At 43.2% G+C, this 27,921-nt stretch overlaps 1 protein-coding gene across 2 annotated transcripts; it reads left to right on the top strand.

The window, feature by feature from the left end:
* The first annotated feature begins 1,236 nt into the window (after positions 1-1,236).
* On the top strand, positions 1,237-27,921 carry tnpo3 (transportin 3). Of its 2 annotated transcripts, none has more exons than XM_039791475.1 (23): positions 1,237-1,489; positions 6,235-6,435; positions 8,100-8,173; positions 9,426-9,582; positions 11,478-11,621; positions 12,960-13,135; positions 13,396-13,534; positions 13,671-13,817; positions 14,472-14,579; positions 15,397-15,488; positions 15,732-15,871; positions 18,202-18,393; positions 18,853-18,944; positions 19,025-19,101; positions 19,185-19,245; positions 19,484-19,624; positions 19,887-20,003; positions 20,295-20,389; positions 21,206-21,362; positions 22,812-22,979; positions 23,342-23,454; positions 25,552-25,635; positions 27,341-27,921. In XM_039791475.1, the coding sequence occupies exons 1-22, from the start codon at positions 1,370-1,372 to the stop codon at positions 25,610-25,612; spliced, it is 2,772 nt and encodes a 923-aa protein (XP_039647409.1). In that variant the 5' UTR covers positions 1,237-1,369; the 3' UTR covers positions 25,613-25,635; positions 27,341-27,921. The 2 variants fall into 2 exon arrangements, with proteins under 2 accessions (XP_039647409.1, XP_039647408.1); XM_039791474.1 differs by having other exon boundaries at positions 18,202-18,432.

Below are 27,921 nucleotides of genomic sequence, written 5' to 3'. Positions count from 1 at the left end.
GAGTAAAATCACAGGCTTCGCTTATCCCGTTCGAATGCGCCAGATGAAAATCATACGTGGGTGGGTAATTTATAATTCACACGAGGTCCCAAGATAATACTTATCCCGTGCGAATAGGGCTTTAGTCTAGTTTGTAATCTTACTGTCTGTGTCTATAGGACTAACTCCCACTGGAGCATCACTGGGACAAATGTTGATGTAGATGGATGTAGAAGTCTCATCAAATCCTCCTTGGTTGTTCACACGTTGAAACAAATCAGACCTGGGTCAGATTCAGGACCACATATGGAAGTGGTCTACATCAGACCTGGGTCTGATTCAGGACCACATATGGAAATCTGATCTGATTTGAGTGTTCACACTGACCTGGTCACTGGAGCCAACCTCGTCATAACGTGTTTATTAGATGTTGTTGTTGCCTTTAATCTAAACTAAGATGTTCTTCATGAACACCTTATCATATTTACATGTTGTTTTGTCAGAAATCATCAAAGTCTACAGAGAATATTTCCATCCAAACTCTTTCAGTTGTGTTCAGTTTAACAGGAAGGAACTTCAGACGATTGGGCTCCATGATGCTTAGGAGAAAACCACAATATTCATTTTATTATAACTTCTCATTTATATAAATATATATATATCATTTAGTCTTAACACACATCTGTTAGTACAACAGGAGAAACAAGACATACATCTGTATAACAGAAACATGAATAATGTATAACTAATAGTTAATACTGTATAACTAATAGTTAATAACGTTAAGAGAGACATAGACTTGATATTGATCGGAGTTCTGTGTTCAGCCTCTTTTTCTGAAACAGCTATTTTGTGTATTTTTGTTTGTTTGTTTATTTATTGTTTACTTGATAATAATGTTTACTATGTTTGTTTGTTAATGTTTGCACCAACAGCCAAGGCAGATTCCTTGTGATGTAACTTACTTTGGCAATAAACTCTTGTCTGATTCTGATAACTTAATCATGTTAACAGACACATAGACTTGCATGTTTCCCCCCCACAGCTTTATTGATTAAATACATTCAAATATAAATATACAACATGTAAACACGTAGCCTACTCAAAATAAGTATCCAGAGACAATAATATGAATTTAACATAATAAGTAATAAGTATGCAGAGGGCGATAATTAAACAATATGAATAATGTTTATGATGGAGTTCTGTGAGAAATGTTCTCATCGTCATCACAGAGCGGAACTAATGTTCCTGGCGGTGTTTCCTGTCGGCAGAGGATCCTGGTTGCACGCGGGAAGCCAGTGCTTTGAGATGGCGGTCGACACACAGACCGTGTAGCTTCAGATCGTGCAGCGTGTTGGAGAACTTTCTGCCTTATAATCTCAGCGCTATGGAGGGGGGCAAACCGAACCTGGCCCTGGTCTACCAGGCGGTCCAGGCCCTGTACCACGACCCGGACCCGACCGGGAAGGAGCGAGCCTCGGTGTGGCTCGGAGAGCTCCAGAGATCGGTAAGAACCGGGAGCCCCGGGGGGACCGGCGGGAGCGGCGGGGGATACTCCGGGGGTCTGAGGGGAGTCTACACCGGCCTGTCTGCACCGGGTTTTAACATTTTACCACATAAATACAGAACGGGAGAACTGCGCATGCGCAGAGACGCAGCGCAGGTTCCCGTTAGCATCATAGCTAAGCTACGCTGGCTAAATGAATGGATCAAAACACAAACTGTTAGCGTCATTAGCTTCGTTAGCTTCCTGCTAACTGTTAATAAGTTGTTCATCTGAGGGTTTAATTCCACGATGTGTTTCTGTTTCCCATTAAGACCGAGTTTACTGCGTGTTTTGTCCCGGAGGCCTGTTAGCATGTTAGCCTGTTAGCACGGTAACACGGCTCATGTAAAGTTGAGTTTCTGACTTAATGAAACGAGTCATACAGGTGAAGTTAGTGGCGCTGCCTTGTACCTGTCTCCGCCCGCACAGGCAGCACATTTATGTGTGTGTGTGTATGTATGTATATGTGTATATATATATATATATATATATATATATATATATATATATATATATATATATAATACATGTATGTTTAGAATGGGTTACTGAGGATCAGCTTCACGTGATCAGACAGGACGTCACGTTGGTAATGAAGGAGTGTTCAGGTGTTGCATCTGACGTCACTGTGTCGAGTTCAAACTGTGTTAGGGTTAGTATTGTTGGTATCAGACCGTGTTTGTGTTATCCAAAGCGACTAACAATTGATCTATATATGTCAGAGGTAACACACCTCTGGAGTAACCAGGGGTTAAGTGCCTTGCTCAGGGACACATTGGTTGATGTATCACAGTGGGAATCAAACCCAGGTCTCCCACACCAAAGGCATGTGTCATATCTGCTGCGTGGTAGCTGTGTGTGTGTGTGTGTGTGTGTGTTGGTGTGTTGGTTTCAGGGCGGGGCAGTAACTGTTCAGGTTTCTCAGCTGTTCACACACTTCTCTGATCATCTGATCTGGTTCAGCAGATTCTGAAGCAGCGTCCTGATTGGCTGATAGAAGTGTGTTCCAGTGTATTTACAGACCCTGGATCAGTTCATAACGACATTACTGCTGATTGACCATGTTTCTGCAGGACCGCGTGTTGAATATTTGATAAAGAGATAACAAATAATCAGATATTAAAGTGTTCTCACTTCTGATAAAACTCAACAAAATGAGTTTAAACTGATTAAAGGAAATCATTTCTAACTTTATTTTATTGAACAAATTGAACATTGAATTGAATAGAATATAAAAAAGTAACAGATTTTAAAGTGCAGCTTTCTGCTGATATTTTCTCAAACTAAGACATAAATCTCTGAGTGTGTTTAACAACGTGTGTATTGAGCCAGCTGAGATCACCATGGTGATAATAAACCAGTTGTGGGAGATGGTTCAGGGTCAGTGTGTCTGAAGGAGAACCAAACCAAGGGTTCAGGGCTGGGTCATCTGCTTTAAGGCTGGGGACCGAAGGAGGTCCCTCTCACCTAGTCTATATCCACGGCGTTGCACTACCAGGTTTGCTCCGCCAGATGTCCGTCCCCTTCCTCTGTCCAGGGTGTCCGCGGGATTTTAAAAAGTATTAAAAGGTAGTAAATCAAATTAGTAAAAATGAAGGCCATTAAAAGGTATTAATCACCATTTTACAAGGTATTAATTTTTTGAATATTTTTTTTGCAAACTATGAGATGCCCATTATTGATTTATGATGTCTATTTAAGTTGATCTTGTAAAGTTCGTGTGATATTATATCTTATCCCACATCGGGTGATAGCCTATCTTAGCCTGACAAGCCCACACCCAGATGTTTGCTCTGGGTCTGACCCACACCCAGATGTTGGGTTTGGGAACTCACCATTGGCTGGGCTCAATCCGAGGGGCGGGATAAACGGTTGTCTTTCAAATTCCCTCTGCACGCTACAACCAACCAGAACAACGAAGAAGGTAGCAGAGCTAGTTGATAGGTTAAACTTTTGCCGTATCCGGTCGGCAAAACTCCGAACACATCTTCCTTTTTTAAGAATGACTTCAGTGCCGCTTTTTGTTCTTTTCTCAAAGAAAAGCTGAACTCCAAGTCTTCAGAGTCTCGGCCAAAGCCGATTCCAAAGACCGCTGTTCTCCAGCAGCAGCTTTGTTTTCAAGCTGTTTGTATCCCACAAAGATGACCAGAGATCCTGAGTGGTGCATCACACAGAGGAAGAGTATAGATCAAACATTCCTCCAGGGCAGGCAGTTGGTAGGTGGTAAGAACATCTTGTATAGGGACAGTAGAAGTGGAAGTGTTATTCAGATTGGTGAATGACATGTGTTAGCGGTAGGGTTGGGCATCGTTTAGATTTTAACGACTCTGATTCTAATTCTTCCTTTCGATTCCGGTTCTTTGAGTGTGGAGTTGAAACGGGTCACATGCTTATTTCACAAATAAGAGGAAAGTTTTATTTTGATTCAAAGGTGGGTTGCAGTTTGACTGGGCTTTTTCAACGTAAAATAAAGCCCCACTAGACCACCGCTTACTGCGCTCCATGGCTGCAGCACAACAAGCGCCTGGCTGCTACGGAAACCAAAAGTTGCGCATGTTAAATTAGAAACCCATGATCAGATTTGAAACCAAATCCTCCAAACAATTCCAATAATGAAACAATTCCGATGAAATCGTAATTTTTTAAACGATTCCAAGTAGGAATCGGTTCTCGATGCCCAACCCTAGTTAGCGGTCTCAGTGTGCAAGGTGGTTTTGTGCATTCTCATAACAGTGTGGAAGTGTCATTGCTTTTTGTCTGTATGTCTGTCTGTCTGTCTGTCTGTATGTGTGTCTGTTTTCTTGTATGTCCCTTGCTTCATGGAGTATTTTCTATGTGTACTCATTTGGATGAGTACACATAGACTGTCTGTACTGTCTGTACAGTCTGTACATACAGAAGAAGGTCCACTAAGTTTGAAGTGGTTATAATGGCATCAGTGAATGCTTGTTTCTTTGAACTCTTTAATTTATCATTTTATTTCATCTATTCATTTTATTCTAAAGGTGAAATAAATGCAAGATGGGTTAGGGTTGCAAGATGTTTCCAAATTCAGTGAGTCTAATCTATTCTGTTGACTTTCCCTATCTGCGTTGTTCTATTGGCCTAGAGGTGTAGTTGTAGTTGTTCTATTGGCCTAGAGGTGTAGTTTTAGTTGTTCTATCGGCCTAGAGGTGTAGTTTTAGTTGTTCTATCGGCCTAGAGGTGTAGTTTTAGTTGTTCTATCGGCCTAGAGGTGTAGTTTTAGTTGTTCTATTGGCCTAGAGGTGTAGTTTTAGTTGTTCTATCGGCCTAGAGGTGTAGTTTTAGTTGTTCTATTGGCCTAGAGGTGTAGTTTTTGTTCTGTTGGCCTGCCAGGTGGGTGTAGTTTTAGTTGTTCTATCGGCCTAGAGGTGTAGTTTTAGTTGTTCTATTGGCCTAGAGGTGTAGTTTTAGTTGTTCTATTGGCCTAGAGGTGTAGTTTTAGTTGTTCTATTGGCCTAGAGGTGTAGTTTTAGTTGTTCTATCGGCCTAGAGGTGTAGTTTTAGTTGTTCTATTGGCCTAGAGGTGTAGTTTTAGTTGTTCTATTGGCCTAGAGGTGTAGTTTTAGTTGTTCTATTGGCCTAGAGGTGTAGTTTTAGTTGTTCTATGGGCCTAGAGATGTAGTTTTAGTTGTTCTATTGGCCTAGAGGTGTAGTTTTAGTTGTTCTATCGGCCTAGAGGTGTAGTTGTTCTATTGGCCTAGAGGTGTAGTTTTAGTTGTTCTATTGGCCTAGAGGTGTAGTTGTTCTATTGGCCTAGAGGTGTAGTTGTTCTATTGGCCTAGAGGTGTAGTTTTAGTTGTTCTATCGGCCTAGAGGTGTAGTTTTATAAATCTCAAACTCCGTTTAATGGTTAGAAAACGTGTTGCCGTTTAAACCTGCAACTCAATGGCGTCATGGTTTTAATAAATACTGAGAAGGTATTAAAATGGTATTAAAAGGTATTCAATTTACCTCCAGGATTTCTGTATAGACCCTGACTGTCTCTGTGTTGGGGTTCTAACCTCCGGTGGATTTGTGAGGACTATGGTTAACTGCTCCTCAGATCTATGCAGGGTAAATCCAGACAGCTAGCTAGACTGTCTGTCTGTCTGTCTGTCTGTCTGTCTGTCTGTCTGTCTGTCTAACAGCTAGCTAGACTATCTGTCCAATCTGAGTTTTCTGTTGCACGACTAAAACTACTTTTGAACGTCCACATGTTCCACCAGATCCAGTTCCTTCCTGAGACTATTTAGCAGAGGCTCCGTGGCTCCGTCCGGAGCTTAGCCCCGCCCACGGTGATTGTGATTGGTTTAGAGAAATGTCAATAAACCAGAGCACGTTGTTCTCCCATCCAGGAATTCTGTGTGGACTAGCCAGACCTTCCTCTGCAGAGCTGTGTAATACACACGTTGTTAAACACACTCAGAGAGTTAGGTCTTAGTTTAAGAAAATATCAGCAGAAAGCTGCACTTTAAAATCTAACTGTTCCTTTATTCTTCTCAGAGGTTTGGGGGGGAAAGCTCCACAGTTTAGGTTTTAGTTGTTTAACAAACAGAGTGACTTACGTAGAACCTTTAGCTCAATGAGAGAAGATAAAGTAGGAAGGGAATAAGTAACCTCACTTCCTGTAGAGGTGCTCAGGTGTAATGACATCACTTCCCGTGTTGTGTAGATGTAATGACATCACTTCCTGTGTTGTGTAGATGTATGCGTGGGAGATCTCGGACCAGCTGCTGCAGCTCAAACAGGATGTGGAGTCGTGTTATTTTGCTGCTCAGACGATGAAGATGAAGATCCAAACCTCCTTCTTCGAGCTTCCTCCAGAGACCCACAATGCACTGCGAGACTCGCTGCTGACCCACATCCAGAACCTCAAAGACCTGTCGCCCATCATCGTCACCCAGGTAACCGTCTGATCTGGTCACCGTGGGGACGTACGTAGCTACGTGTAGATACCGACCCTCTCAAACGAGACGCAGACAGCAACAGCTGTGATTGGCCCGCTCAGCCGTGGCTTGGTAGCGTTGCATTTCCTGGTTCTCCTTCTGCAGAAAAAACATGAGATCAAGGAGAGGGTTAACTTCTCCTGCTATAGACACACGCACGCAGACACACGCACACACACACACACACACACACACACGCACACACACACACACACACGCAGACACACACACACACACGCAGACACACACACGCAGACACACACGCAGAACTTGCCACACTTCACCTTCATGTCCACCACCTTCACCCGAAACACACATAAACGCGTACACACACTAATATACGTACACACCAGAGATACACCACCCACTATACAAACAGACAGAACACACACACACACACACACAGGCTGGCTATTCTCTTAAAGAGATGCGCTAGAACAGTGCAGACACCAGTATAAACTTGAGGCCACGTACGTCGGCTACGGAGAAAGCTCTGCTTCGAGTCACCGCAGAACCATAAAGCAGACTTAACTCTGACTCAGCAGGTCAGACGCGTGACTCAGCAGGTCAGACGCGTGACTCAGCAGGTCAGACGCGTGACTCAGCAGGTCAGACGCGTGACTCAGCAGGTCAGACGCGTGACTCAGCAGATCATGCGTCTGACCTGCTGAGTCACGCTCCTGTAGAGATGGGGAGTCGAGTCGCACAAACAGATGACTTCAGACTTGACTCGAGCTTCGAGACTCGTCAACAACCTGTTTTCATGCAATTATTGCTTTTTAAATCTCAATTTATTCATGTATTTCTATTTGCTTTTATTGGTGCATATATGTTGGGGAAACGTATGACGAGCTGCATGTCCCCTGCCCTTTGCCATAATGTGCAACGTAACGTTATGCCTTATGTGCGCGCACTCGCATATATAAAAAAAAAAATAATACATTGTTGATGGCGACACCAAGTCCTCCCAGAGTTGTGCCCTTTGTCATTAGTTTTGCTTATTTAACTTGGTAAACAGCAGCAGTAAGAGAACAGCTACATGCAAGGTGTGTGGCACCAAGATAAATGATGCCGGATCAACAACGTGTAACTTCATCAGGCATCTCCAAACGCTCCCAGATAGGTCAGTCACTGGATAGTGTGAAAGAGACGTTACATTTAGCATATATGCTCACAGGTAACAAGCTGGCCAGAGACTTGAGACTTGACTTGGACTTCCAAAAAATGACTTGTGAACATCTCTGCGCTCTTACTTTAACTGCAGTGTAAAGCTTCTCTCTGTGTCTGTAACAGCAGGTTCATGTTTCACTTCCTCGTGTCTGGACGTTCATCTCTTTATTATCTGATGTTTCTGACCAATAAACGGTCAATAATAATAATAATAATAAACTGGCAGAAAGGTTCCTCCTGTGTGTTTTATGTTCCCAAGCTGAAGACTGAACCATGATGACATAAAGATGCTTCCAGCGCTGCAGCAGGAAGTGTTTTCTAACCTGTTTGTTGCATCATCTTCTGCAGGAAACCAGACGTTTACAACAGAGTCCATACGAGGAGGAAGTTACTAGTTTATATCTGCTTGATTGTTATTTCTACAGTAAATTAAGTATTTGTTCTGTCCTCAGCTGGCTCTAGCCATCGCTGACCTCGCTCTCCAGATGGCCTCGTGGAAAGGATGTGTTCACACGCTTATAGAAAAGTAAGAATTCACACTACTAAACAACTGAAACTTGTTACATAAAGGACACTTGGGCTGAAACAGGAACTACAAATATGGCCGCCACATCAGTCAGCAGAGAACGGTTAAATCTTCTAGTTTTCCTGGCTCAAAACGGGCCAATCAGCATCAAACACTTCATGTCCTGCATTCTGACACACAAACGTCTTTATTTATGTCAAGGAAAACACAAAATTCTGTAACTTTTTTTCCCAAGGAGCACATGTTTTACTTACAGAAGGTTACTGTTATTGTACAGTAGTACAATAGTGTTATAAATACAAACATTATGAAGTGCAATGCTTTCTATTTTTAAAAGAGCCTACATTGGAGGCTGTAGATCAATACATTTTCACTGATGTTGAATATACAGTAGTGGTGTTACGATTCAGCGTGCATGTGAACCGCAGATTATTGCTAAGTTTAACCGTCATAGTGTGAAACTTAACTGTCGCTGTTCGGTCAACGCGGCTCAGCAGAGAGACGGAGCTGCAGCCTGTTCAGGGAGTCAGGGACACGTGTGGTTTTCATGCTTACTCCGGTACGGCTGGCATCAGGTGTTAAAACCAAGCCAGTGTTTCCTTTAGGATTTTTTTTTTAGCAGTGGGGGGAGGTCCTCCCCCCCCCGAAACGGAACTGACACTTTCTGCAACACAAACTAATATATTTACTCACCTCTATTCACACACAATTAGGCATATTCTCAGTTGTGATTGAACTGTATTTGTTGAGTTACTATATAGGCCAACTTTGATCTTGACATATAGGCTAAGCATTCTGTAGCAAATAACAGTAAACCCACTATTAATTACATTATCTTAATGCAGTGTAACTACTCCAGCATGTAAATAATGCACCTCAAATCCAAACGTTAGCAATCGCTATTATATTGAATTAACAGCTATGTGCAATTTAGAACAATTTAGGTGAAGAATAGAAACAACGAAAATGCAGCCCTATTTCTGATACTGTGGGGGGCAGAAATGTTGCCGTGGGGGACCGACATGGTCAAATCAACATAGAGGAAACGCTCCAAGCGTCCTCTGAGCCGACGGAGCGGCAGAGTGCCGACCATTAAACACTAAATGTTGATGATTGATTGTAGATGTAAAGTTAGTCTCTCTGCTCCGCCAGATAAACAGTCTGATGGCATCACACCTGCAGGGAGCTCAAACACAACATCAGTTAGATCTCTGTTCTCTGAGTCCGCTGTCTGTGTCTCCGCCCCTCCCAGGTACAACAACGACATCAGCTCCATGCCCTTCCTCATAGAGATCCTCACCGTGCTGCCAGAGGAAGTCCACAGTCGCTCTCTACGGATCGGAGCCAATCGGAGGACAGAAATCATCGAGGATCTGGCGTATTACTCCAGCACGGTGGTCACACTGCTGGTGAGAAGCATCTCAGCCTCTCTGCTTCCTCTGTCTGGACTATACATACATACATACATACATACATACATACATACATACACACACATACACATACACATACACACACACACACACACACACACAAACATATTTTAGGGGAAGTTCTGCCTGCTGCTTCTGAAATATGTTTATTTGAGATTTCCAGGTTTTAATTTGCTCTAATGTCAGACACTGAGTTGTTTTAATGTGGAAACAGCAGGGACAATGATCACAAAGTGTGATACATTACATATTCTATAAATTAGGGCTGTGGATCTCTCTCTGATAGAACGATCTAATACGTATCTAGATAGGTGGGCTACGATACGGTTCAGGGACGACACCCTTTAATCTGGAACCATTCAGTGCAAATAGATTTCATGATGAAACGATTCGGTGCGATACGCACATTCATTTCCCATTATAAATTAAAATAAGCCAATTCTATAAAACAAGCATTGCCTAGCTTCAAATAAATATACATTTTGTAAAAGGTACCAGGGAATAGTAAAGGTAGGACATGGTGATAGTATACACAGTAACTTTAACTTGTAACCAACATCAGCTCCATGTTAAATCAAACAGCCTCCTTTCTGCTGTAATCTGACAAACAGGAAGTCAAACACGTTATAAGCACTCCAATAATAATCATATACAGTATTACGTGAGTACACAGGTGAGTTCAAAAATACTGTTGTGAGCGTTAGCATGCGGCTATCAAACTTTTCATGTTAATGTTACTGAACATCTTAGAACATATAAACGTCATTATAAACTTAACACACCCAAATACATATCTATATGTATTCATACTAGTCTACTTAAATGTTTATGAACACATACACATAGATTGATGACTCACAAACCGCGGCTCAGTCACATAAACACCCAGGGCTCTGTGTATCGATGTGCAGACCTAACCCTGTGTGTGTGTGTGTGTGTGTGTGTGTGTGTGTGTGTGTGTGTGTGTGTGTGTGTGTGTGTGTGTGTGTGTGTGTGTGTGTGTGTGTGTGTGTGTGTGTGTGTGTGTGTGTGTGTGTGTGTGTGTGTGTGTGTGTCCGTCCCTAACCCTGACTCTGTGTGTGCGGCGTGCGTGCAAGAACTGACTCTGTGTGTGCGTGCAGACCTAACCCTGACTGTGTGTGTGTGCGTGCAGACCTAACCCTGACTCTGATTGTGTAGCTGTGTGTTAGTGTGTGTGCAGACCTAACCCTGACTGTGTGTGCAGACCTAACCCTGACTGTGTGTGCAGACCTAACCCTGACTGTGTGTGTGCGTGCAGACCTAACCCTGACTGTGTGTGTGCGTGCAGACCTAACCCTGACTGTGTGTGTGCGTGCAGACCTAACCCTGACTGTGTGTGTGCATGCAGACCTAACCCTGACTGTGTGTGCAGACCTAACCCTGACTGTGTGTGTGCGTGCAGACCTAACCCTGACTCTGATTGTGTAGCTGTGTGTTAGTGTGTGTGCAGACCTAACCCTGGCTGTGTGTGCAGACCTAACCCTGACTGTGTGTGCAGACCTAACCCTGACTGTGTGTGTGTGTGTAGACCTAACCCTGGCTCTGTGTGTGTGCAGACCTAACCTGTGTGTGTGTGTGTGTGTGTGTGTGTGTGTTTTTTTTTTTTTTTTTGTTTTTGTGTGTGTGTAGACCTAACCCTGACTCTGTGTGTGTGTAGACCTAACCTGTGTGTGTGTGTGTGTGTGTGTGTGTGTGTGTTGTAGACCTAACCCTGACTCTGTGTGTGTGCAGACCTAACCCTGACTCTGTGTGTGTGCAGACCTAACCCTGACTCTGTGTGTGCAGACCTAACCCTGACTCTGTGTGTGTGTAGACCTAACCCTGGCTCTGATTGTGTTGCTGTGTTTTAGACTTCGTGTGTGGAGAAGACGGGGAACGATGAGAAGATGCTCATCAAGGTGTTTCGCTGTCTGGGCAGCTGGTTCAACCTGGGAGTCCTGGACAGCAACTTCATGGCCAGCAACCAGCTGCTCATGGTGCTCTTCCAAGTCCTGGTGAGTCTTTATCCTCTTCTGCTTCCTGTTTACATCACACTCTGTTTGATACCCGTCTTCCAAGTCCTAGTGAGACTCACACTTCACCTGTGTTAGAAACTGTTCCCTATCACAGAAATGGTTTTTTATATATATATATATATATATATATACTAATAAGCTTAACTGCTCACTTAGAATTTTATACCAATCAATTAACTGTTTTAGTTTTCCTGTCAGGAAAAGAAAGAATTGTTTCTCAACTTTTATTGCCAATTTTGGATTATGCCGATATCGTATATCAAAATACTACAGCCTCCTGCCTTCAGTCCCTTAACACTGCCTACAATAGCCTGTGTAGATTTATTCTCCGCTGCCCCTACAGAACACACCATTGCGAAATGTACCATCAACTGTCCTGGCTGACTCTACCAGATAGAAGGCGTTTTCATTGGTTACAATTTATTTTTAAATGTATTTATATGGACTATCCTTCTTATTTAAAACAATATCTAATTTTATTAAGTTCATTTTATAACTTGTGACACAATAACCAAATTTATTTTCTCATTCCTCGAATCAATAAAGAAATAGGAAGATATGCATTTCAACATAAAGCACCTTTTGAGTGGAATAACCTTCCAATTTCAATTCGTTCTTTGACTTCCTTTCCAATGTTTAAAAATGCCTTAGTTCAATATCTTCAGAATACATGCAATTGTTATTGATGTATGTGTATGTGTACTTTTATTTTTTATTTTTATTTTTTTCTCTTCTTTTTGATCTATGTGCTGGTTTGAGTGTACAGGTCAGGACAGTTGCCGGGGCATTATTGGTGGCCACTACTTCACTACTGCTCTACAGTGGCTACAACTGATAGAGTTGATATGCTTTAAACATGACTAAATGAAACCTATTGTAGGCATGGCGCATTAATTTTTTATATCTTTGTGTGCATACGTGTTTACTGGTGTCTAGATGTGTGTTTTTGATGTATGTATGTATGTATATATATATATATATATATATATATATATATATATATATATATATATATATATATATATATATATATATATATATATATATTATACATATATAGTGGGTTCACCATTTTGCAGCGTTTTTTGATTTCTCCGTGGTTTATATCATCCACTTTAAAATACCCACAATGCACTTCTAATCTGAGCATACATACTATGTACCCTACGTATTACTCCCGTCTACCACAATGCAACGCGCTTGTGTTTTACCGGTAGAATCACCGCAGCCTAAACCAGTCTTTAACATTTGACTGCAGTATAAACAGCTGTGTTCTGTGTGGAAGTGACACGTTTCCTTCTGTTTTTGTCTCTGCAGCAGAGGGATGAAACCCCGACCAACCTGCATGAGGCCGCGTCGGACTGCGTGTGCTCAGCGCTCTACGCCATAGAGAACGTGGACACGCACCTGCCGCTAGCGCTGCAGCTGTTCCAGGGCGTCCTGACGCTGGAGACGGCATATCACATGGCCGTGGCCCGGGAAGACCTCGACAAGTGAGGAGACAAACTGCTGTTAACATGTTTTTCAGCGTGGGTCACTGTGGGTCTCTGTGGATCACTGTGGGTCACTGGATCACTGTGGGTCTCTGTTAGCGGTCTCTGTGGATCTCTGTAGGTCACTGTAGATAACTGTGGGTCACTGTGGGTCTCTGTTAGCGGTCTCTGTGGGTCTCTGTGGATCTCTGTAGGTCACTGTAGATAACTGTGGGTCACTGTGGATCACTGTGGGTCTTAATGCTCCTTTCTGTCTGCAGAGTGCTGAACTACTGCCGCATCTTCACCGAACTCTGCGAGACGTTTCTGGAGACGACGGTCCGGAGTCCAGGCCAGGGGATGGGAGACCTGCGCACGCTGGAGCTGCTGCTCATCTGTGCAGGACACCCACAGTATGAGGTAAACAATTACACCCTAACACCCCAAACTACCACAACACCAGCAGTATGAGGTAAACAATTACAACCCAGTAACATTAAAACTACAAGGCCTACCCTCTGATGATAATCCTGTCTGTGTTCTGGTTCTGACCCAGGTGGTGGAGATCTCCTTTAACTTCTGGTACCGTCTGGGAGAACATCTGTATAAAATAAACGACGCGGCTCTCCACACCATATTCCGACCGTACATCCAGAGACTCCTGCACTGTTTGGCCCGGCACTGTCAGCTCGACCCCGACCACGTAAGTCACCTGATCAAACCCTCACACACACCTTCACCAGTCACACACACACACACCTTCACCAGCCACACACACACACACCTTCACCAGTCACACACACACACCTTCACCAGCCACACACACACACCTTCACCAGCCACACACACACACACCTTCACCAGTCACACACACACACACACACACACACACACACACACACACACACACACACACACACACACACACACACACACACACACACACACCTTTCACCAGTCACACACACACACACACACACACACCTTCACCTTCACCAGTCACACACACCTTCACCTTCACCAGTCACACACACACACACCTTCACCAGCCACACACACACACACACACACACACACACACACTTCACCAGTCACACACACACACACCTTCACCAGTCTCTCACACACACACACACACACACCTTCACCAGTCACACACACCTTCACCAGTCACACACCTTTATCATCGAGATAACTATCTGATACTTTTATCTGATCTAAAATCCACAGTTTGTTTCTGTCCAATAGGAGGGTCAGGGTTATATGTGTGTATATGGGTCAGGGTTATATGTGTGTATATGGGTTAGGGTTATATGTGTGTATGGCTGTAACTGTGGAAACTATTTCTGTCCAACAGGAGGGGATCCCCGAGGACACCGATGATTTTGGGGAGTTCAGGATGAGAGTCTCGGACCTCGTAAAAGACGTAATTTTCCTGGTTGGATCCATGGAGTGTTTCTCTCAGGTAACTTTACTTTCAGTCCAAAGGTATCAACAACAAAAGGCTGATTTCTGTTTGAACATGTTGATGGATTCTTTTCTTAAATGTTGTCCTCTTTCTGCTCAGTTATATTCTACTTTATAAAGACGTTGTCTGTTGTTTTGTTATATTCTACTTCTAAAGACGTTCTCTGTTCTGTTATATTCTACTTTATAAAGACGTTCTGTTTTCTCAGTTATGTTCTACTTTATAAAGACGTTCTCTGTTCTGTTATATTCTACTTTATAAAGACGTTCTGTTGTTTTCTCTGTTATATTCTACTTTATAAAGACGTTCTGTTGTTTTCTCTGTTATATTCTACTTTATAAAGACGTTCTCTGTTCTGTTATATTCTACTTTATAAAGACGTTCTGTTTTCTCAGTTATGTTCTACTTTATAAAGACGTTCTCTGTTCTGTTATATTCTACTTTATAAAGACGTTCTGTTGTTTTCTCTGTTATATTCTACTTTATAAAGACGTTCTGTTGTTTTCTCCGTTATATTCTACTTTATAAAGACGTTCTGTTGTTTTCTCTGTTATATTCTACTTTATAAAGACGTTCTGTTGTTTTCTCCGTTATATTCTACTTTATAAAGACGTTCTGTTGTTTTCTCTGTTATATTCTACTTTATAAAGACGTTCTGTTGTTTTCTCTGTTATATTCTACTTTATAAAGACGTTCTGTTGTTTTATCCGTTATATTCTACTTTATAAAGACGTTCTGTTTTCTTTATAAAGACGTTCTGTTGTTTTCTCTGTTATATTCTACTTTATAAAGACGTTCTCTGTTGTTTTCTCAGTTATATTCTACGTTAAAAGAAGGGAACCCTTCCTGGGAAGTGACGGAAGCTGTTCTTTTCATCATGGCTGCAATCGCTAAAAGTGTTGATCCGTGAGTATCTGAAGATTGGCTCATTGTCATAAATCTGTGCTCCAGATCCAGAATAACACAGAAACATGTTGGTGGTGGTTCTGTAGATCTAGAAGAACACAGAAACATGGTGGTGGTGGTTCTGTAGATCTAGAACAACACAGAAACATGTTGGTGGTGGTCCTCCAGATCTAGAAGAACACAGAAACATGGTGGTGGTGGTGGTCTCTGTCTGATTATCCCGTCTGGATCTTGTCCCTCCAGAGAGAACAACCCGACGCTGTCCGAGGTGTTACAGCAGGTGGTCTTACTCCCAGAAACCGTCCACATGGCCGTTCGCTTCACGAGCATCGAGCTGGTCGGCGAGATGAGCGAAGTCGTGGACAGAAACCCCAGATTCCTCGGTACAACTTTCTGATTTCTGCTTCACACTGATTATTTTATGCTTTACGGTTTCTAAAGGTCCAGACCTGCATGTGGGGTTTACCTGGCTATAGAAATGTTAGTTACTTCCTGTTGCTGCTGCTGCAGTTAGTTTCTTCAGTGTGATGCTCAGGTGGTAGAGAACACGGAACCTGGAGTTGTTTTTGTTAAACTGCTCGAATCACAAAAGCAACTGAAGATTCCTCGGAGAGCGCCGAACGAGCGCACAATGTTACCCAAAGTCCACCCTGTGATTCAGGTCATCATTAAGGAAGTTTGTTTTAGCAGTGGGGGCAAGTCTGTCCGAAAAACCTATACTTAGAACGGACCCACCGTGCTGATGTTTTTGGTGGAGCTGGTGGTTTAATAGTCGACTCGGAAGAATAAATACGATAAACGATAAACTCCATCAACATAACAGTATGTGGAGTTAAACTGGACGGGTCCAATAACCTCTGAATAGTTCTACTTGTTAAACTGGACGGGCCCAATAACCTCTGAATAGTTCTACTGGTTGTTAAACTGGACGGGCCCAATAACCTCTGAATAATTCTACTTGTTGTTAAACTGGACGGGTCCAATAACATCTGAATAGTTCTACTTGTTAAACTGGACCGGTCCAATAACCTCTGAATAGTTCTACTTGTTAAACTGGACGGGTCCAATAACCTCTGAATAGTTCTACTTGTTAAACTGGACGGGTCCAATAACCTCTGAATAGTTCTACTTGTTAAACTGGACGGGTCCAATAACCTCTGAATAGTTCTACTTGTTAAACTGGACCGGTCCAATAACCTCTGAATAATTCTACTTGTTGTTAAACTGGACGGGCCCAATAACCTCTGAATAGTTCTACTTGTTAAACTGGACCGGCCCAATAACCTCTGAATAGTTCTACTTGTTAAACTGGACGGGTCCAATAACATCTGAATAGTTCTACTTGTTAAACTGGACCGGTCCAATAACCTCTGAATAATTCTACTTGTTGTTAAACTGGACGGGTCCAATAACCTCTGAATAGTTCTACTTGTTAAACTGGACCGGTCCAATAACCTCTGAATAGTTCTACTTGTTAAACTGGACGGGTCCAATAACCTCTGAATAGTTCTACTTGTTAAACTGGACCGGTCCAATAACCTCTGAATAATTCTACTTGTTGTTAAACTGGACGGGTCCAATAACCTCTGAATAGTTCTACTTGTTAAACTGGACGGGTCCAATAACCTCTGAATAATTCTACTTGTTAATCTGGACGGGTCCAATAACATCTGAATAGTTCTACTTGTTAATCTGGACGGGTCCAATAACCTCTGAATAGTTCTACTTGTTAAACTGGACGGGTCCAATAACCTCTGAATAGTTCTACTTGTTAATCTGGACGGGTCCAATAACCTCTGAATAGTTCTACTTGTTAAACTGGACGGGTCCAATAACCTCTGAATAGTTCTACTTGTTAAACTGGACGGGTCCAATAACCTCTGAATAATTCTACTTGTTAATCTGGACGGGTCCAATAACATCTGAATAGTTCTACTTGTTAATCTGGACGGGTCCAATAACCTCTGAATAATTCTACTTGTTAAACTGGACGGGTCCAATAACCTCTGAATAGTTCTACTTGTTAAACTGGACGGGCCCAATAACCTCTGAATAGTTCTACTTGTTAAACTGGACGGGCCCAATAACCTCTGAATAATTCTACTTGTTAAACTGCAATGCGGGGGGTGCATTATGTCGGCAGGATAATTTAAAAGGCAACCGTGACTAAATTTTTTGTACAGCCCTATTTCTGATACTGTGGCAGCAGAAATTTTGCCATAGTGTGCCGCCACTACAAAATCAACATAGATGAAACAATGATCTTGCACTTTTATTTCAAATATTCACTTTGAAAATCTTATGGAGTTTCCAATTTTCCATCGCACTCTTTGGAATTCTCTTCTTCCTGTTGAACTTGGTAATGCATTGCAGTTTTACCTCCTAACTACCTCCTTTCCTCTATGTGAAGCTTTCTGTTCAATCAGTTATTTTGGAATACATTTTATGCAAAATTGAAATGCAAATGGTATGCAAAAAGTGTTCTGGTATCGGCATCATATCGGCAGATAACTATATTCAGGTAATGTAATCAGAACTGAAAAAGTGGATCAGTGTATCTCTATTCAAGCCCTGATTGGCTGCTGTGTGGGATCAACCAAGAGATCCACATGGATCACTTAGTGGCAGACTGTCGCTGAAAGCTTTGGGTGGGTGGGTGGGGGTCTGGTCTTTCTGGTCTGGTCTGGTCTTTATGGTCCTGTTTTTCTTCCAGACCCGGTGTTGAACTACCTGATGAAAGGTCTCCGAGAGAAACCTCTGGCGTCTGCAGCAGCGAAGGCGATCCACAACATCTGCTCGGTGTGCAGAGACCACATGGCTCAGCACTTCCAGGGCCTGCTGGACATCGCCCGCGCCCTGGACTCCTTCGCCCTGTCCACCGAGGCTGCCGTGGGGCTGCTCAAAGGTACGCTACACCTGTACACACCTGTGGGGCTGCTCAAAGGTGTGTAGTGACATCATCAGGGCCGTGCCCCGCTGTCCCAGTCTAACCCAGGTTACAGCAGAACCTGTACAGGTGTAGCTTTGTCCTCCAAAAGATAACGTCACACATTGGTCAGTGGACGCTGAACCAGTGGTTTCTAGGCAACCAAAATGTTCCAGTTAACTTTGCTGAAGTCAAAATATTCTGACTTTTTTCTCGTAAAATTGGAGAAAAGGGAAAAATGAGCTTTGACTTCACTTTACAGACCCAGTATTATACAGTGTGGTGACATGATGTCCCAGTGATGTCACCGTGTGTGTGTGTGTGTGTGTGTGTGTGTGTGTGTGTGTGTGTGTGTGTGTGTGTGTGTGTGTGTGTGTGTGTGTGTGTGTGTTGTGTGTGTGTGTGTGTGTGTGTGTGTGTGTGTGTTTACCTGTGCAGGTACAGCTCTGGTTCTGGCTCGGCTTCCTCTGGAGAAGATCGCCGAGTGCCTCAGTGATCTCTGTGCCGTTCAGGTCATGGCTCTGAAGAAGGTCAGTCCGAGTATTTAAATGGCAGCGACCACCAGGAACCAAACATCCAGACTAAACCCAGACTCTGTTTTTTCTTCCAGCTTTTGTCTGAGGAATCTACCAACGGTAAATCAGCTGATCCCACCGTGTGGCTGGACCGCCTGGCTGTTATCTTCAGGTGAGTTTACCTGCAGTCACATCTCAACCTTAATTTAAACCAAAAGGAAACATGCTGATGCATTCTGTTTGTTTCTCCTTCAGACACACGAACCCCATCGTAGAGAACGGACAGACGCACCCCTGTCAGAAAGTCATTCAGGAGGTAAAACACACACACACACACACACACACACACACACACACACACACACACTTCTTAATAAATAGCCTAATCATGCTACGTACCTGTAGAAACCTCAGATATGTTATGTCATACCTGTAGATTAGATGTTTGTATGAAAATATCTCCTGTAGATTAGATGTGTGTATATATATATATATATATATATATATATATATATATATATATATGAGAACATGTCTCCTGTTGTGTGCTGCAGATCTGGCCCGTTCTGTCCGAGACTCTGAACACTCACCAGGCTGATAACCGGATCGTCGAGCGCTGCTGTCGCTGTCTCCGGTTCGCTGTGCGATGTGTCGGGAAAGGCTCCGCCTCCCTGCTGCAGCCGCTCGTCACACAGGTAGACACACCTGCACTGCTTACTGTCTGGTATCGGTTGTAGGAGCACTGATTGGACGAGCAGTTAGTGATGTTAAAGTGTTATTGATCAGTCACTGATCTGTTAGTTCAATTCATAAAAAACACTTCAACTCCCTGCAGGAGAAAAGAAATATAAAGTATTTACCTACCTGTCCATGTGTTAGTTTTAAACGTGTGTGTGTGTGTGTGTGTGTGTGTGTGTGTGTGTGTGTGTGTGTGTGTGTGTGTGTGTGTGTGTGTAGATGGTGAGTGTGTACCAGGTGTACCCCCACTCCTGCTTCCTGTACCTGGGCAGCATCCTGGTGGATGAGTACGGCATGGAGGACGGCTGCAGGCAGGGACTGCTCGACATGCTTCAGGTAAAACAACACCTACTTTTAGTAGTAGTAGTAGTATTATTAGTATTTGTATAGATAAACAAACAGCTGCAGGTAAATTACAGCAGTTTGTTTCCGAGCAGCGTCTTCGTAGAAAGGTTTTAAATTCAGCACCAGTCCTATAAAGCTATGGTCTCGTATCGGTCGCAGCTTCCTGAATGAGATGGTATCGTGTCAGACTTTAGGATATCAGTACCTAATGTATCAAATGGATATAATATGGTAGCGGGATAAAACGTGTGATTTACCTCCCTGATGCTGATGTTCCTCCAGGCTCTGTGCATGCCGACCTTCCAGCTGTTGGAACAGCAGAACGGTCTGAGGAATCATCCCGACACCGTGGACGACCTGTTCAGACTGGCCACCAGGTGAGTCACATGACCTGTTCACACTGGCCACCAGGTGAGTCGCGTGACCTGTTCACACTGGCCACCAGGTGAGTCACGTGACCTGTTCACACTGGCCACCAGGTGAGTCACATGACCTGTTCAGACTGGCCACCAGGTGAGTCACATGACCTGTTCACACTGGCCACCAGGTGAGTCGCGTGACCTGTTCACACTGGCCACCAGGTGAGTCACGTGACCTGTTCACACTGGCCACCAGGTGAGTCACATGACCTGTTCATACTGGCCACCAGGTGAGTCATGTGACCCGTTCACACTGGGTGATAAATCTGTTGCGCTTTAAATCTAACTAGCGCTGGAAGAAGTATTCAGATTACTTCAGTAAAAGTACTAATCCCACACTGTGAAAATACTCTTGTTACAGTAAAAGTCCTGCAGTGAAAATGTAACTTAAGTTCCAGGGTGTGAGTGTAGTTAAGACAGGAAACGTAATGCTGATACAGTGAGGTACCAGCTGGCTGAGCTTTCATTCACACACACCGTCATCCCAGAGCCTGCAACCCCGTGTCCCGCTGCGGTGGCCAGTCATGTGACCGAGGAGGCGGTGTGAGAGTCCCAAACAGGAAACATCACTGCCTCTATCTCTGCCACAAGAAAGATTTAAAACACCAAACACAAGCTGTGAACAGTTCCCTCAGTCCCTCTGTCTCTTTTCTTTCTCTCTGTCTCCGGGAAATGAAGCTGCCTTCAAGTGCACTCGGAAACATTGTCCATGTTGATCTCTGATTTCTCCCTTTTTGTGTGTGTGTGTGTGTGCGCCTCTGTGTGTGTGTCCAGGTTCGTCCAGAGGAGTCCTGTCACTTTACTCAGCAGCAGCATCATCGTTCATATCATCCAGTGCGCCATCGCTGCCACCTCGCTGGACCACCGAGACGCAAACTGCAGCGTCATGAAATTCGTCCGAGACCTGATCCACACTGGGGTCGCTAACGATGTGAGTCAGCACAAAGACTCAAACTGAAGTTCACTGAGACACTGTTCAACAGTCTCCCTGTAGAAATTACATTATTACATTACATGTCATTTAGCTGATGCTTTTATTCAAAGCGACTTACAATTAAGTGCTTTCAACTGTGAAGGTTCAAACTCCAGACAAGTAGTAAGAGCAAGTACATTAGCTTTAAATAAGCGAAGCTACAAAGAGACATATGAAGGTACAGGTTCAAGTTTTTTTTTGTTTATCAGAGGTGTAGTCGGAAGAGATGTGTTTTTAGCCTTCGGCAGAAGATGTGAAGGCTTTCGGCCATCCTGATGTTGATAGGGAGCTCGTTCCACCATTTGGGAGCCAGGACAGTGAACAGTCGGGACTTGGTTGAGTGATTAGTTTCAAGCAGGTTGGCTGATGCAGAGTGGAGGGGTTGGGGTAAAAATAGATTTTTATTAGTGGTTATAAAATAACGACAGACTTGAGTAAGTTCAGACTACAAGTTCAAATGTTATCGCAGTAATAACGAAAAGATACTCGCCAGTCACGTGTCTCTAAAACTCAGCTCAGATCAAATCATTCAAGAAGCATTCTCCGACGGCAGGAACATACATTACATGTGATATTAACCTGACCTGTTGGTTAATGGTAAACTCTGCTGGGGACAGTCTAAAACCTGACCTGTTGGTTCATGGTAAACTCTGCTGGGGACAGTCTAAAACCTGACCCGTTGGTTCATGGTAAACTCTGCTGGGGACAGTCTAAAACCCTGACCCGTTGGTTCATGGTAAACTCTGCTGGGGACAGTCTAAAACCTGACCCGTTGGTTCATGGTAAACTCTGCTGGGGACAGTCTAAAACCTGAAACGGTCTGTCCTCCGTCCTCCACCAACAGGACATTTCTCTCCTGTGTCCTGTCTCTTCTTCCCTGTCTCCTTTCCCCTGTGTCCTGTCTCCTGTCCTCTGTGTCTCCTCCCTCCTGTGTCCTGTCTCCTCCCTCCTGTGTCCTGTCTCCTCCCTCCTGTGTCCTGTCCTCTCTCCTGTGTCCTGTCTCTTCTTCCCTGTCTCCTGTCCCCGTGACTCCTCTCCACTGTCTGCTGTGACTACTCTCCTCTCCCCTGTGTCCTGTCTCCTGTGTCCTGTCTCCTGTCCTCTGTGTCTCCTCTCTCCTGTGTCCTGTCTCCTCCCTCCTGTGTCCTGTCTCCTCCCTCCTGTGTCCTGTCTCCTGTACTGTGTCTCCTCTCTCCTCGCTCCTGTGTCTCCTCTCTCCTGTGTCCTGTGTCTCCTGTCCCCTGTGTCTCTTGTGTACTGTCTCCTGTCCCCTGTGTCTCCTCTCTCCTGTGTCCTGTCTCCTGTCCCCTGTGTCTCCTCTCTCCTGTGTCCTGTCTTCTGTGTCTCCTCCCTCCTGTGTCCTGTCTCCTTTAAACTAAACTCTTGTGTGTCCCGTGTCTCCTTCAGCATGAGGAGGACTTTGAGCTGAGGAAGCAGCTGATTGGCCAGGCCATGGAGCAGCACGCCCAGCAGCTGGTGACCCAGCTGATGCACTCGTGTTGCTTCTGTCTGCCGCCGTACACGCTGCCGGACGTCGCCGAGGTGCTCTGGGAGGTCATGCTGTTCAACCGGCCGGTGAGTACAGACAAACATCTACCCAGGTGTGTTAATAGACCAGGAGACAGACCAACAGACTGTCCCTCCCCAGGTCTGTCGCTGGCTCGTTAGCTCACGTTTGCTTGCTAATCCTACACTGGTTACAGAGAATTAGCCCACCAAGGTGCTTTCCTACGATGGGACCACAGTGTGTGATTGGAACATTAAGTTCTTATATTTTACTAATTTAGAGGCCGGCCGGCTGTATTTAGGGCTAACCCTGGAGCCAGAAACAATCCCAGAATGCATTGCCCGGCTGCTTCCAGGTGTGTCGCTGTCTGTCCACATGTACATAATGATATAAGTAAGTGTATATAATAAGTGTGTGTTGTGTGTTTCAGACGTTCTGTCGCTGGTTAGAAAACGCTCTGAAAGGGTTACCCAAGGAGACGTCTGGAGGGGCCGTGACCGTCACTCACAAACAGCTGACGGACTTCCACAAACAGGTCACCAGGTGAGACAGACCTGACACACACCTGACACACTGTACACAAACACAAACAGGTCACCAGGTGAGACACACCTGACACACACCTGACACACTGTACACAAACACAAACAGGTCACCAGGTGAGACACACCTGACACACACCTGACACACTGTACACAAACATGAACAGCAGACTCTGTGTGACTCTCAGCAGTCTCACTGTACGTACACACCGCCGCCGACTTGAGCTGCAAAGAAGCTCTGGCCGCCCTGTCGAGGACGCTTGTCCAAAAGTACGGGGAAGCTGTTCGACGCTTTGGCCGCTCTGACGTGGGAGCGTTCTTCCATCATGTTCAACACACGATTGAAGAAAAAGCAGAAGCAGCCACTGCACGGCCAACACACTGACACTAGAAACCTTTTATGAATTACATATATAAGGACATAATTTTCTATTGTTTGTTGGTCGCAGCGGTGTCTGTTAGCAGTTAGCTCGCTCGTTAGCCGCTGAACCGCAGCAGAATGCAGGCAGAGCGAGCAGCCGGCAGCTGTTGATCCGTGCAGGACTTCACCGTGAGAGGACTGTTTAGAGACCATGTGACTGTTTAGAGACCGTGTGACCGGCAGGTAACGTTAACTGGTCCCTATACGCAAACAACCTCATATCATAAATGATAGGGGAAACCAGCAACGGCCATTATGAGATTTTCCTCCATTTTCATGGAACTAATGTCTTGGTAGGAACAAAAGTTTACATCGTATGTTTCTCTGGGATCAGCCAGCGCGAAGAACGTCTTTATTCCGATTGGTTGCTGCCGTTTGCCGCTGAACCGCGTCGTAGCTCATTACCATAAAGTTGACCAAAGTTCAACTTTCTGATTGGCGCTCTGGACGCTCAAAACGCGACGCCAACAGATTTGACGCTCCTTGCAGCTGAGAGAAGCTTCCGTTGAAAATGAACGACTTCCGGTATCTTTAGAAGCTCCAGTCGGCGGCGGTGTGTACGTACAGTTAAGACGCGGCCATGTTCACACTACAGCTGTATTAGAGATAACTTGTGATAAATAATCAGATATTAAAGTGTTTCAGTATTCTGATCAAATACAACAAACTGTTGAGTTTAAACTGATTAAAGGAAATAATTTCTAACTTTCTTTGTTATTACAAATCGAACATTGAATATAATATAAAAAAAGTGGCAGTTACATTCTAATCCATTAATCTCTGCAGGATTAGAAAGCTGTTAATAAAGACAGCTGTGAGTCATCAGAAATATTTAGGATCTCAGTCTGACAGTTTGTTGGGACTTGTTGAGACTAAATCAGATGCAGAGAAACTGGAATCTTCACAGCAAGTCGAGACAAATAAACTCACCTGAGTTTACCTGAGTTTACCTGGGCTGAGCCAGACTTTATAGAGAAGACTTGTGTCTAAACTCTCCTGAGATGAATCGGCACTAAAACCTCCCAGTTAGAGAGGAAATGATCTAACATATTCTTTATAAAACCTCCCAGTTAGAGAGGAAATGATCTAACATATTCTTTATAAAACCTCCCAGTTAGAGAGGAAATGATCTAACATATTCTTTATAAAACCTCCCAGTTAGAGAGGAGATGATCTAACATATTCTTTATAAAACCTCCCAGTTAGAGAGGAGATGATCTAACATATTCTTTATAAAACCTCCCAGTTAGAGAGGAAATGATCTAACATATTCTTTATAAAACCTCCCAGTTAGAGAGGAAATGATCTAACATATTCTTTATAAAACCTCCCAGTTAGAGAGGAGATGATCTAACATATTCTTTATAAAACCTCCCAGTTAGAGAGGAAATGATCTAACATATTCTTTATAAAACCTCCCAGTTAGAGAGGAAATGATCTAACATATTCTTTATAAAACCTCCCAGTTAGAGAGGAAATGATCAAACATATTCTTTATAAAGCTTTACAATCATTCCCTGAAAGAACCAGCAGGCCTTGTTGCACCGTCCACATTTTACTCTAAACTAAAATCATTTTCAGTGTGTAGCTCTGCCAGATATTCCAGCGATTATCCGGTACCTGAACTGTCGCCGATCCAGACTAACGTTTGTGCTTCTTCTTCTTCTTCTTCTTTAGTGCTGAGGAGTGTAAACAGGTGTGTTGGGCCATCAGAGAGTTCACCAGACTGTTCCGATAGCTGCAAGCTTCACACAACACCAGGTAACTATTTATACACAGGTAACTATTTATACACAGGTAACTATCTATTTATACACAGGTAACTATCTATACACAGGTAACTATTTATACACAGGTAACTATTTATAGACAAGTAACTATTTATACACAGGTAACTATTTATAGACAAGTAACAAAAAAAAATTAAAAGTAACTATCTATAGACAAGTAACTTTCTATAGACAGGTAACTATCTATACACAGGTAACTATCTATAACACAGGTAACTATCTATACACAGGTAACTATCTATACACAGGTAACTATCTATACACAGGTAACTATTTATACACAGGTAACTATTTATACACAGGTAACTATCTATTTATACACAGGTAACTATTTATACACAGGTAACTATCTATTTATACACAGGTAACTATCTATACACAGGTAACTATCTATACACAGGTAACTATTTATAGACAGGTAACTATCTATAGACAGGTAACTATTTATAGACAGGTAACTATCTATACACAGGTAACTATTTATACACAGGTAACTATTTATAGACAGGTAACTATCTATAGACAGGTAACTATCTATACACAGGTAACTATTTATACACAGGTAACTATTTATACACAGGTAACTATCTATAGACAGGTAACTATTTATACACAGGTAACTATTTATACACAGGTAACTATCTATAGACAGGTAACTATTTATACACAGGTAACTATCTATTTATACACAGGTAACTATCTATAGACAGGTAACTATTTATAGACAAGTAACTATTTATAGACAGGTAGCTATCTATAGACAGGTAACTATCTATAGACAGGTAGCTATTTATAGACAGGTAACTATTTATAGACAGGTAGCTATTTATACACAGGTAGCTATTTATAGACAGGTAGCTATTTATACACAGGTAGCTATCTATACACAGGTAGCTATCTATACACAGGTAACTATCTATAGACAGGTAACTATCTATACACAGGTAACTATTTATACACAGGTAACTATCTATAGACAGGTAACTATCTATAGACAGGTAACTATCTATAGACAGGTAACTATCTATAGACAGGTAACTATCTATACAGCAGTTTTCAGATTACATTATGTACATAATTGTAAAAGGGTTCTCGACTGTTGTACAAAAAAGTGTCTGATCTTTAATGCCCGTTATCAGCAACCATTCATCCACTGTCCCAAAGGCTCGTTCTGTTTACTAATCTGATATCATTTTAAAAGGCTCACTGAGGAAACATAGAGAACCCTTTTGGTATTATGTACATAATGTAATGATTACATTATGTACATAATACCCAAAGGGTTCTCTTTCTTTATGTGTTTTATTTTTTATATAGATATTTTTATATATATATATATATATATATATATATATAATATATATATATATATATATATATATATATATATATATATATATATATATATATAGCAGAATGAGCTGCAGACAGAACCAGGAAATATTCCTCCGTTAGTTTCTGACCGTTTGATCAGAGGAGCTGATGGTCTGTAGAGTTTAGAGAAATATTGGGAGGTTCTTCACTCGTTAGTCTGCAGCTGGTTCTGTTAGAAACGTGCTGAGTCGTATCGTGGTTATTAGAAACGTGCTGAGTCGTATCGTGGTTATTAGAAACGTGCTGAGTTCTATCAATAGTCGCTCTCTAATGTTGACACGCTGTCGTCTCTTCTTCTGCAGGTTAAATCTTTTGTTGACCAACATTCAGAGGTGACGGCAAAAAGCTGCGACTGCAGACGAGGATCCAAAGGGACGACGAAGAAGAAGAGGAGGAGGAGGAGGAGGAGGAGGAGGAGGAGGGACTTTGAATGTGAAACGGGACGAATCACTCTGCAGGACTGACGGAGCGAGCTGATTGGACAGACTGAGTCCTCCACCTGCAGCAGGTGTGGGGGGGGCGGGTCCAGCGGGGGGGCGGGGTCAGGACGAGTTCACTCAGTGAACCAATCAGAGGATGTGCCTGGCCAACAGTTTTTAAGAGAAGATTTATTTTTGGGACTTTGGTCGTGATGTTTTCTGTCCGTGCCATACAAAGAGCCAAAAGATTTCCCATGATGCACTGGGCTGAGCGGCTGCCTGTGGAGGCTCGATGCTGGAGGATTTGGCGTCACCTTTGACCTTTTTAACTTTGGTTGACTTTTAGTTGTTTTTCCACAAAGTGAGACAGAGTGAACTCTGGGTAATGAGACGGAGAGACTGACACCATGACATCATCGGTGATGTAGCCTTGTTGTAAACAATAAAAAAACAACTGAAACGAC

Source organism: Perca fluviatilis, chromosome 23, assembly GCF_010015445.1.
Source record: "Perca fluviatilis chromosome 23, GENO_Pfluv_1.0, whole genome shotgun sequence".
Taxonomy (NCBI): Eukaryota; Metazoa; Chordata; class Actinopteri; order Perciformes; family Percidae; genus Perca; species Perca fluviatilis.
Note: the sequence above shows the minus strand (reverse complement) of the source record. Positions and strands in the feature narration are given on the sequence as shown.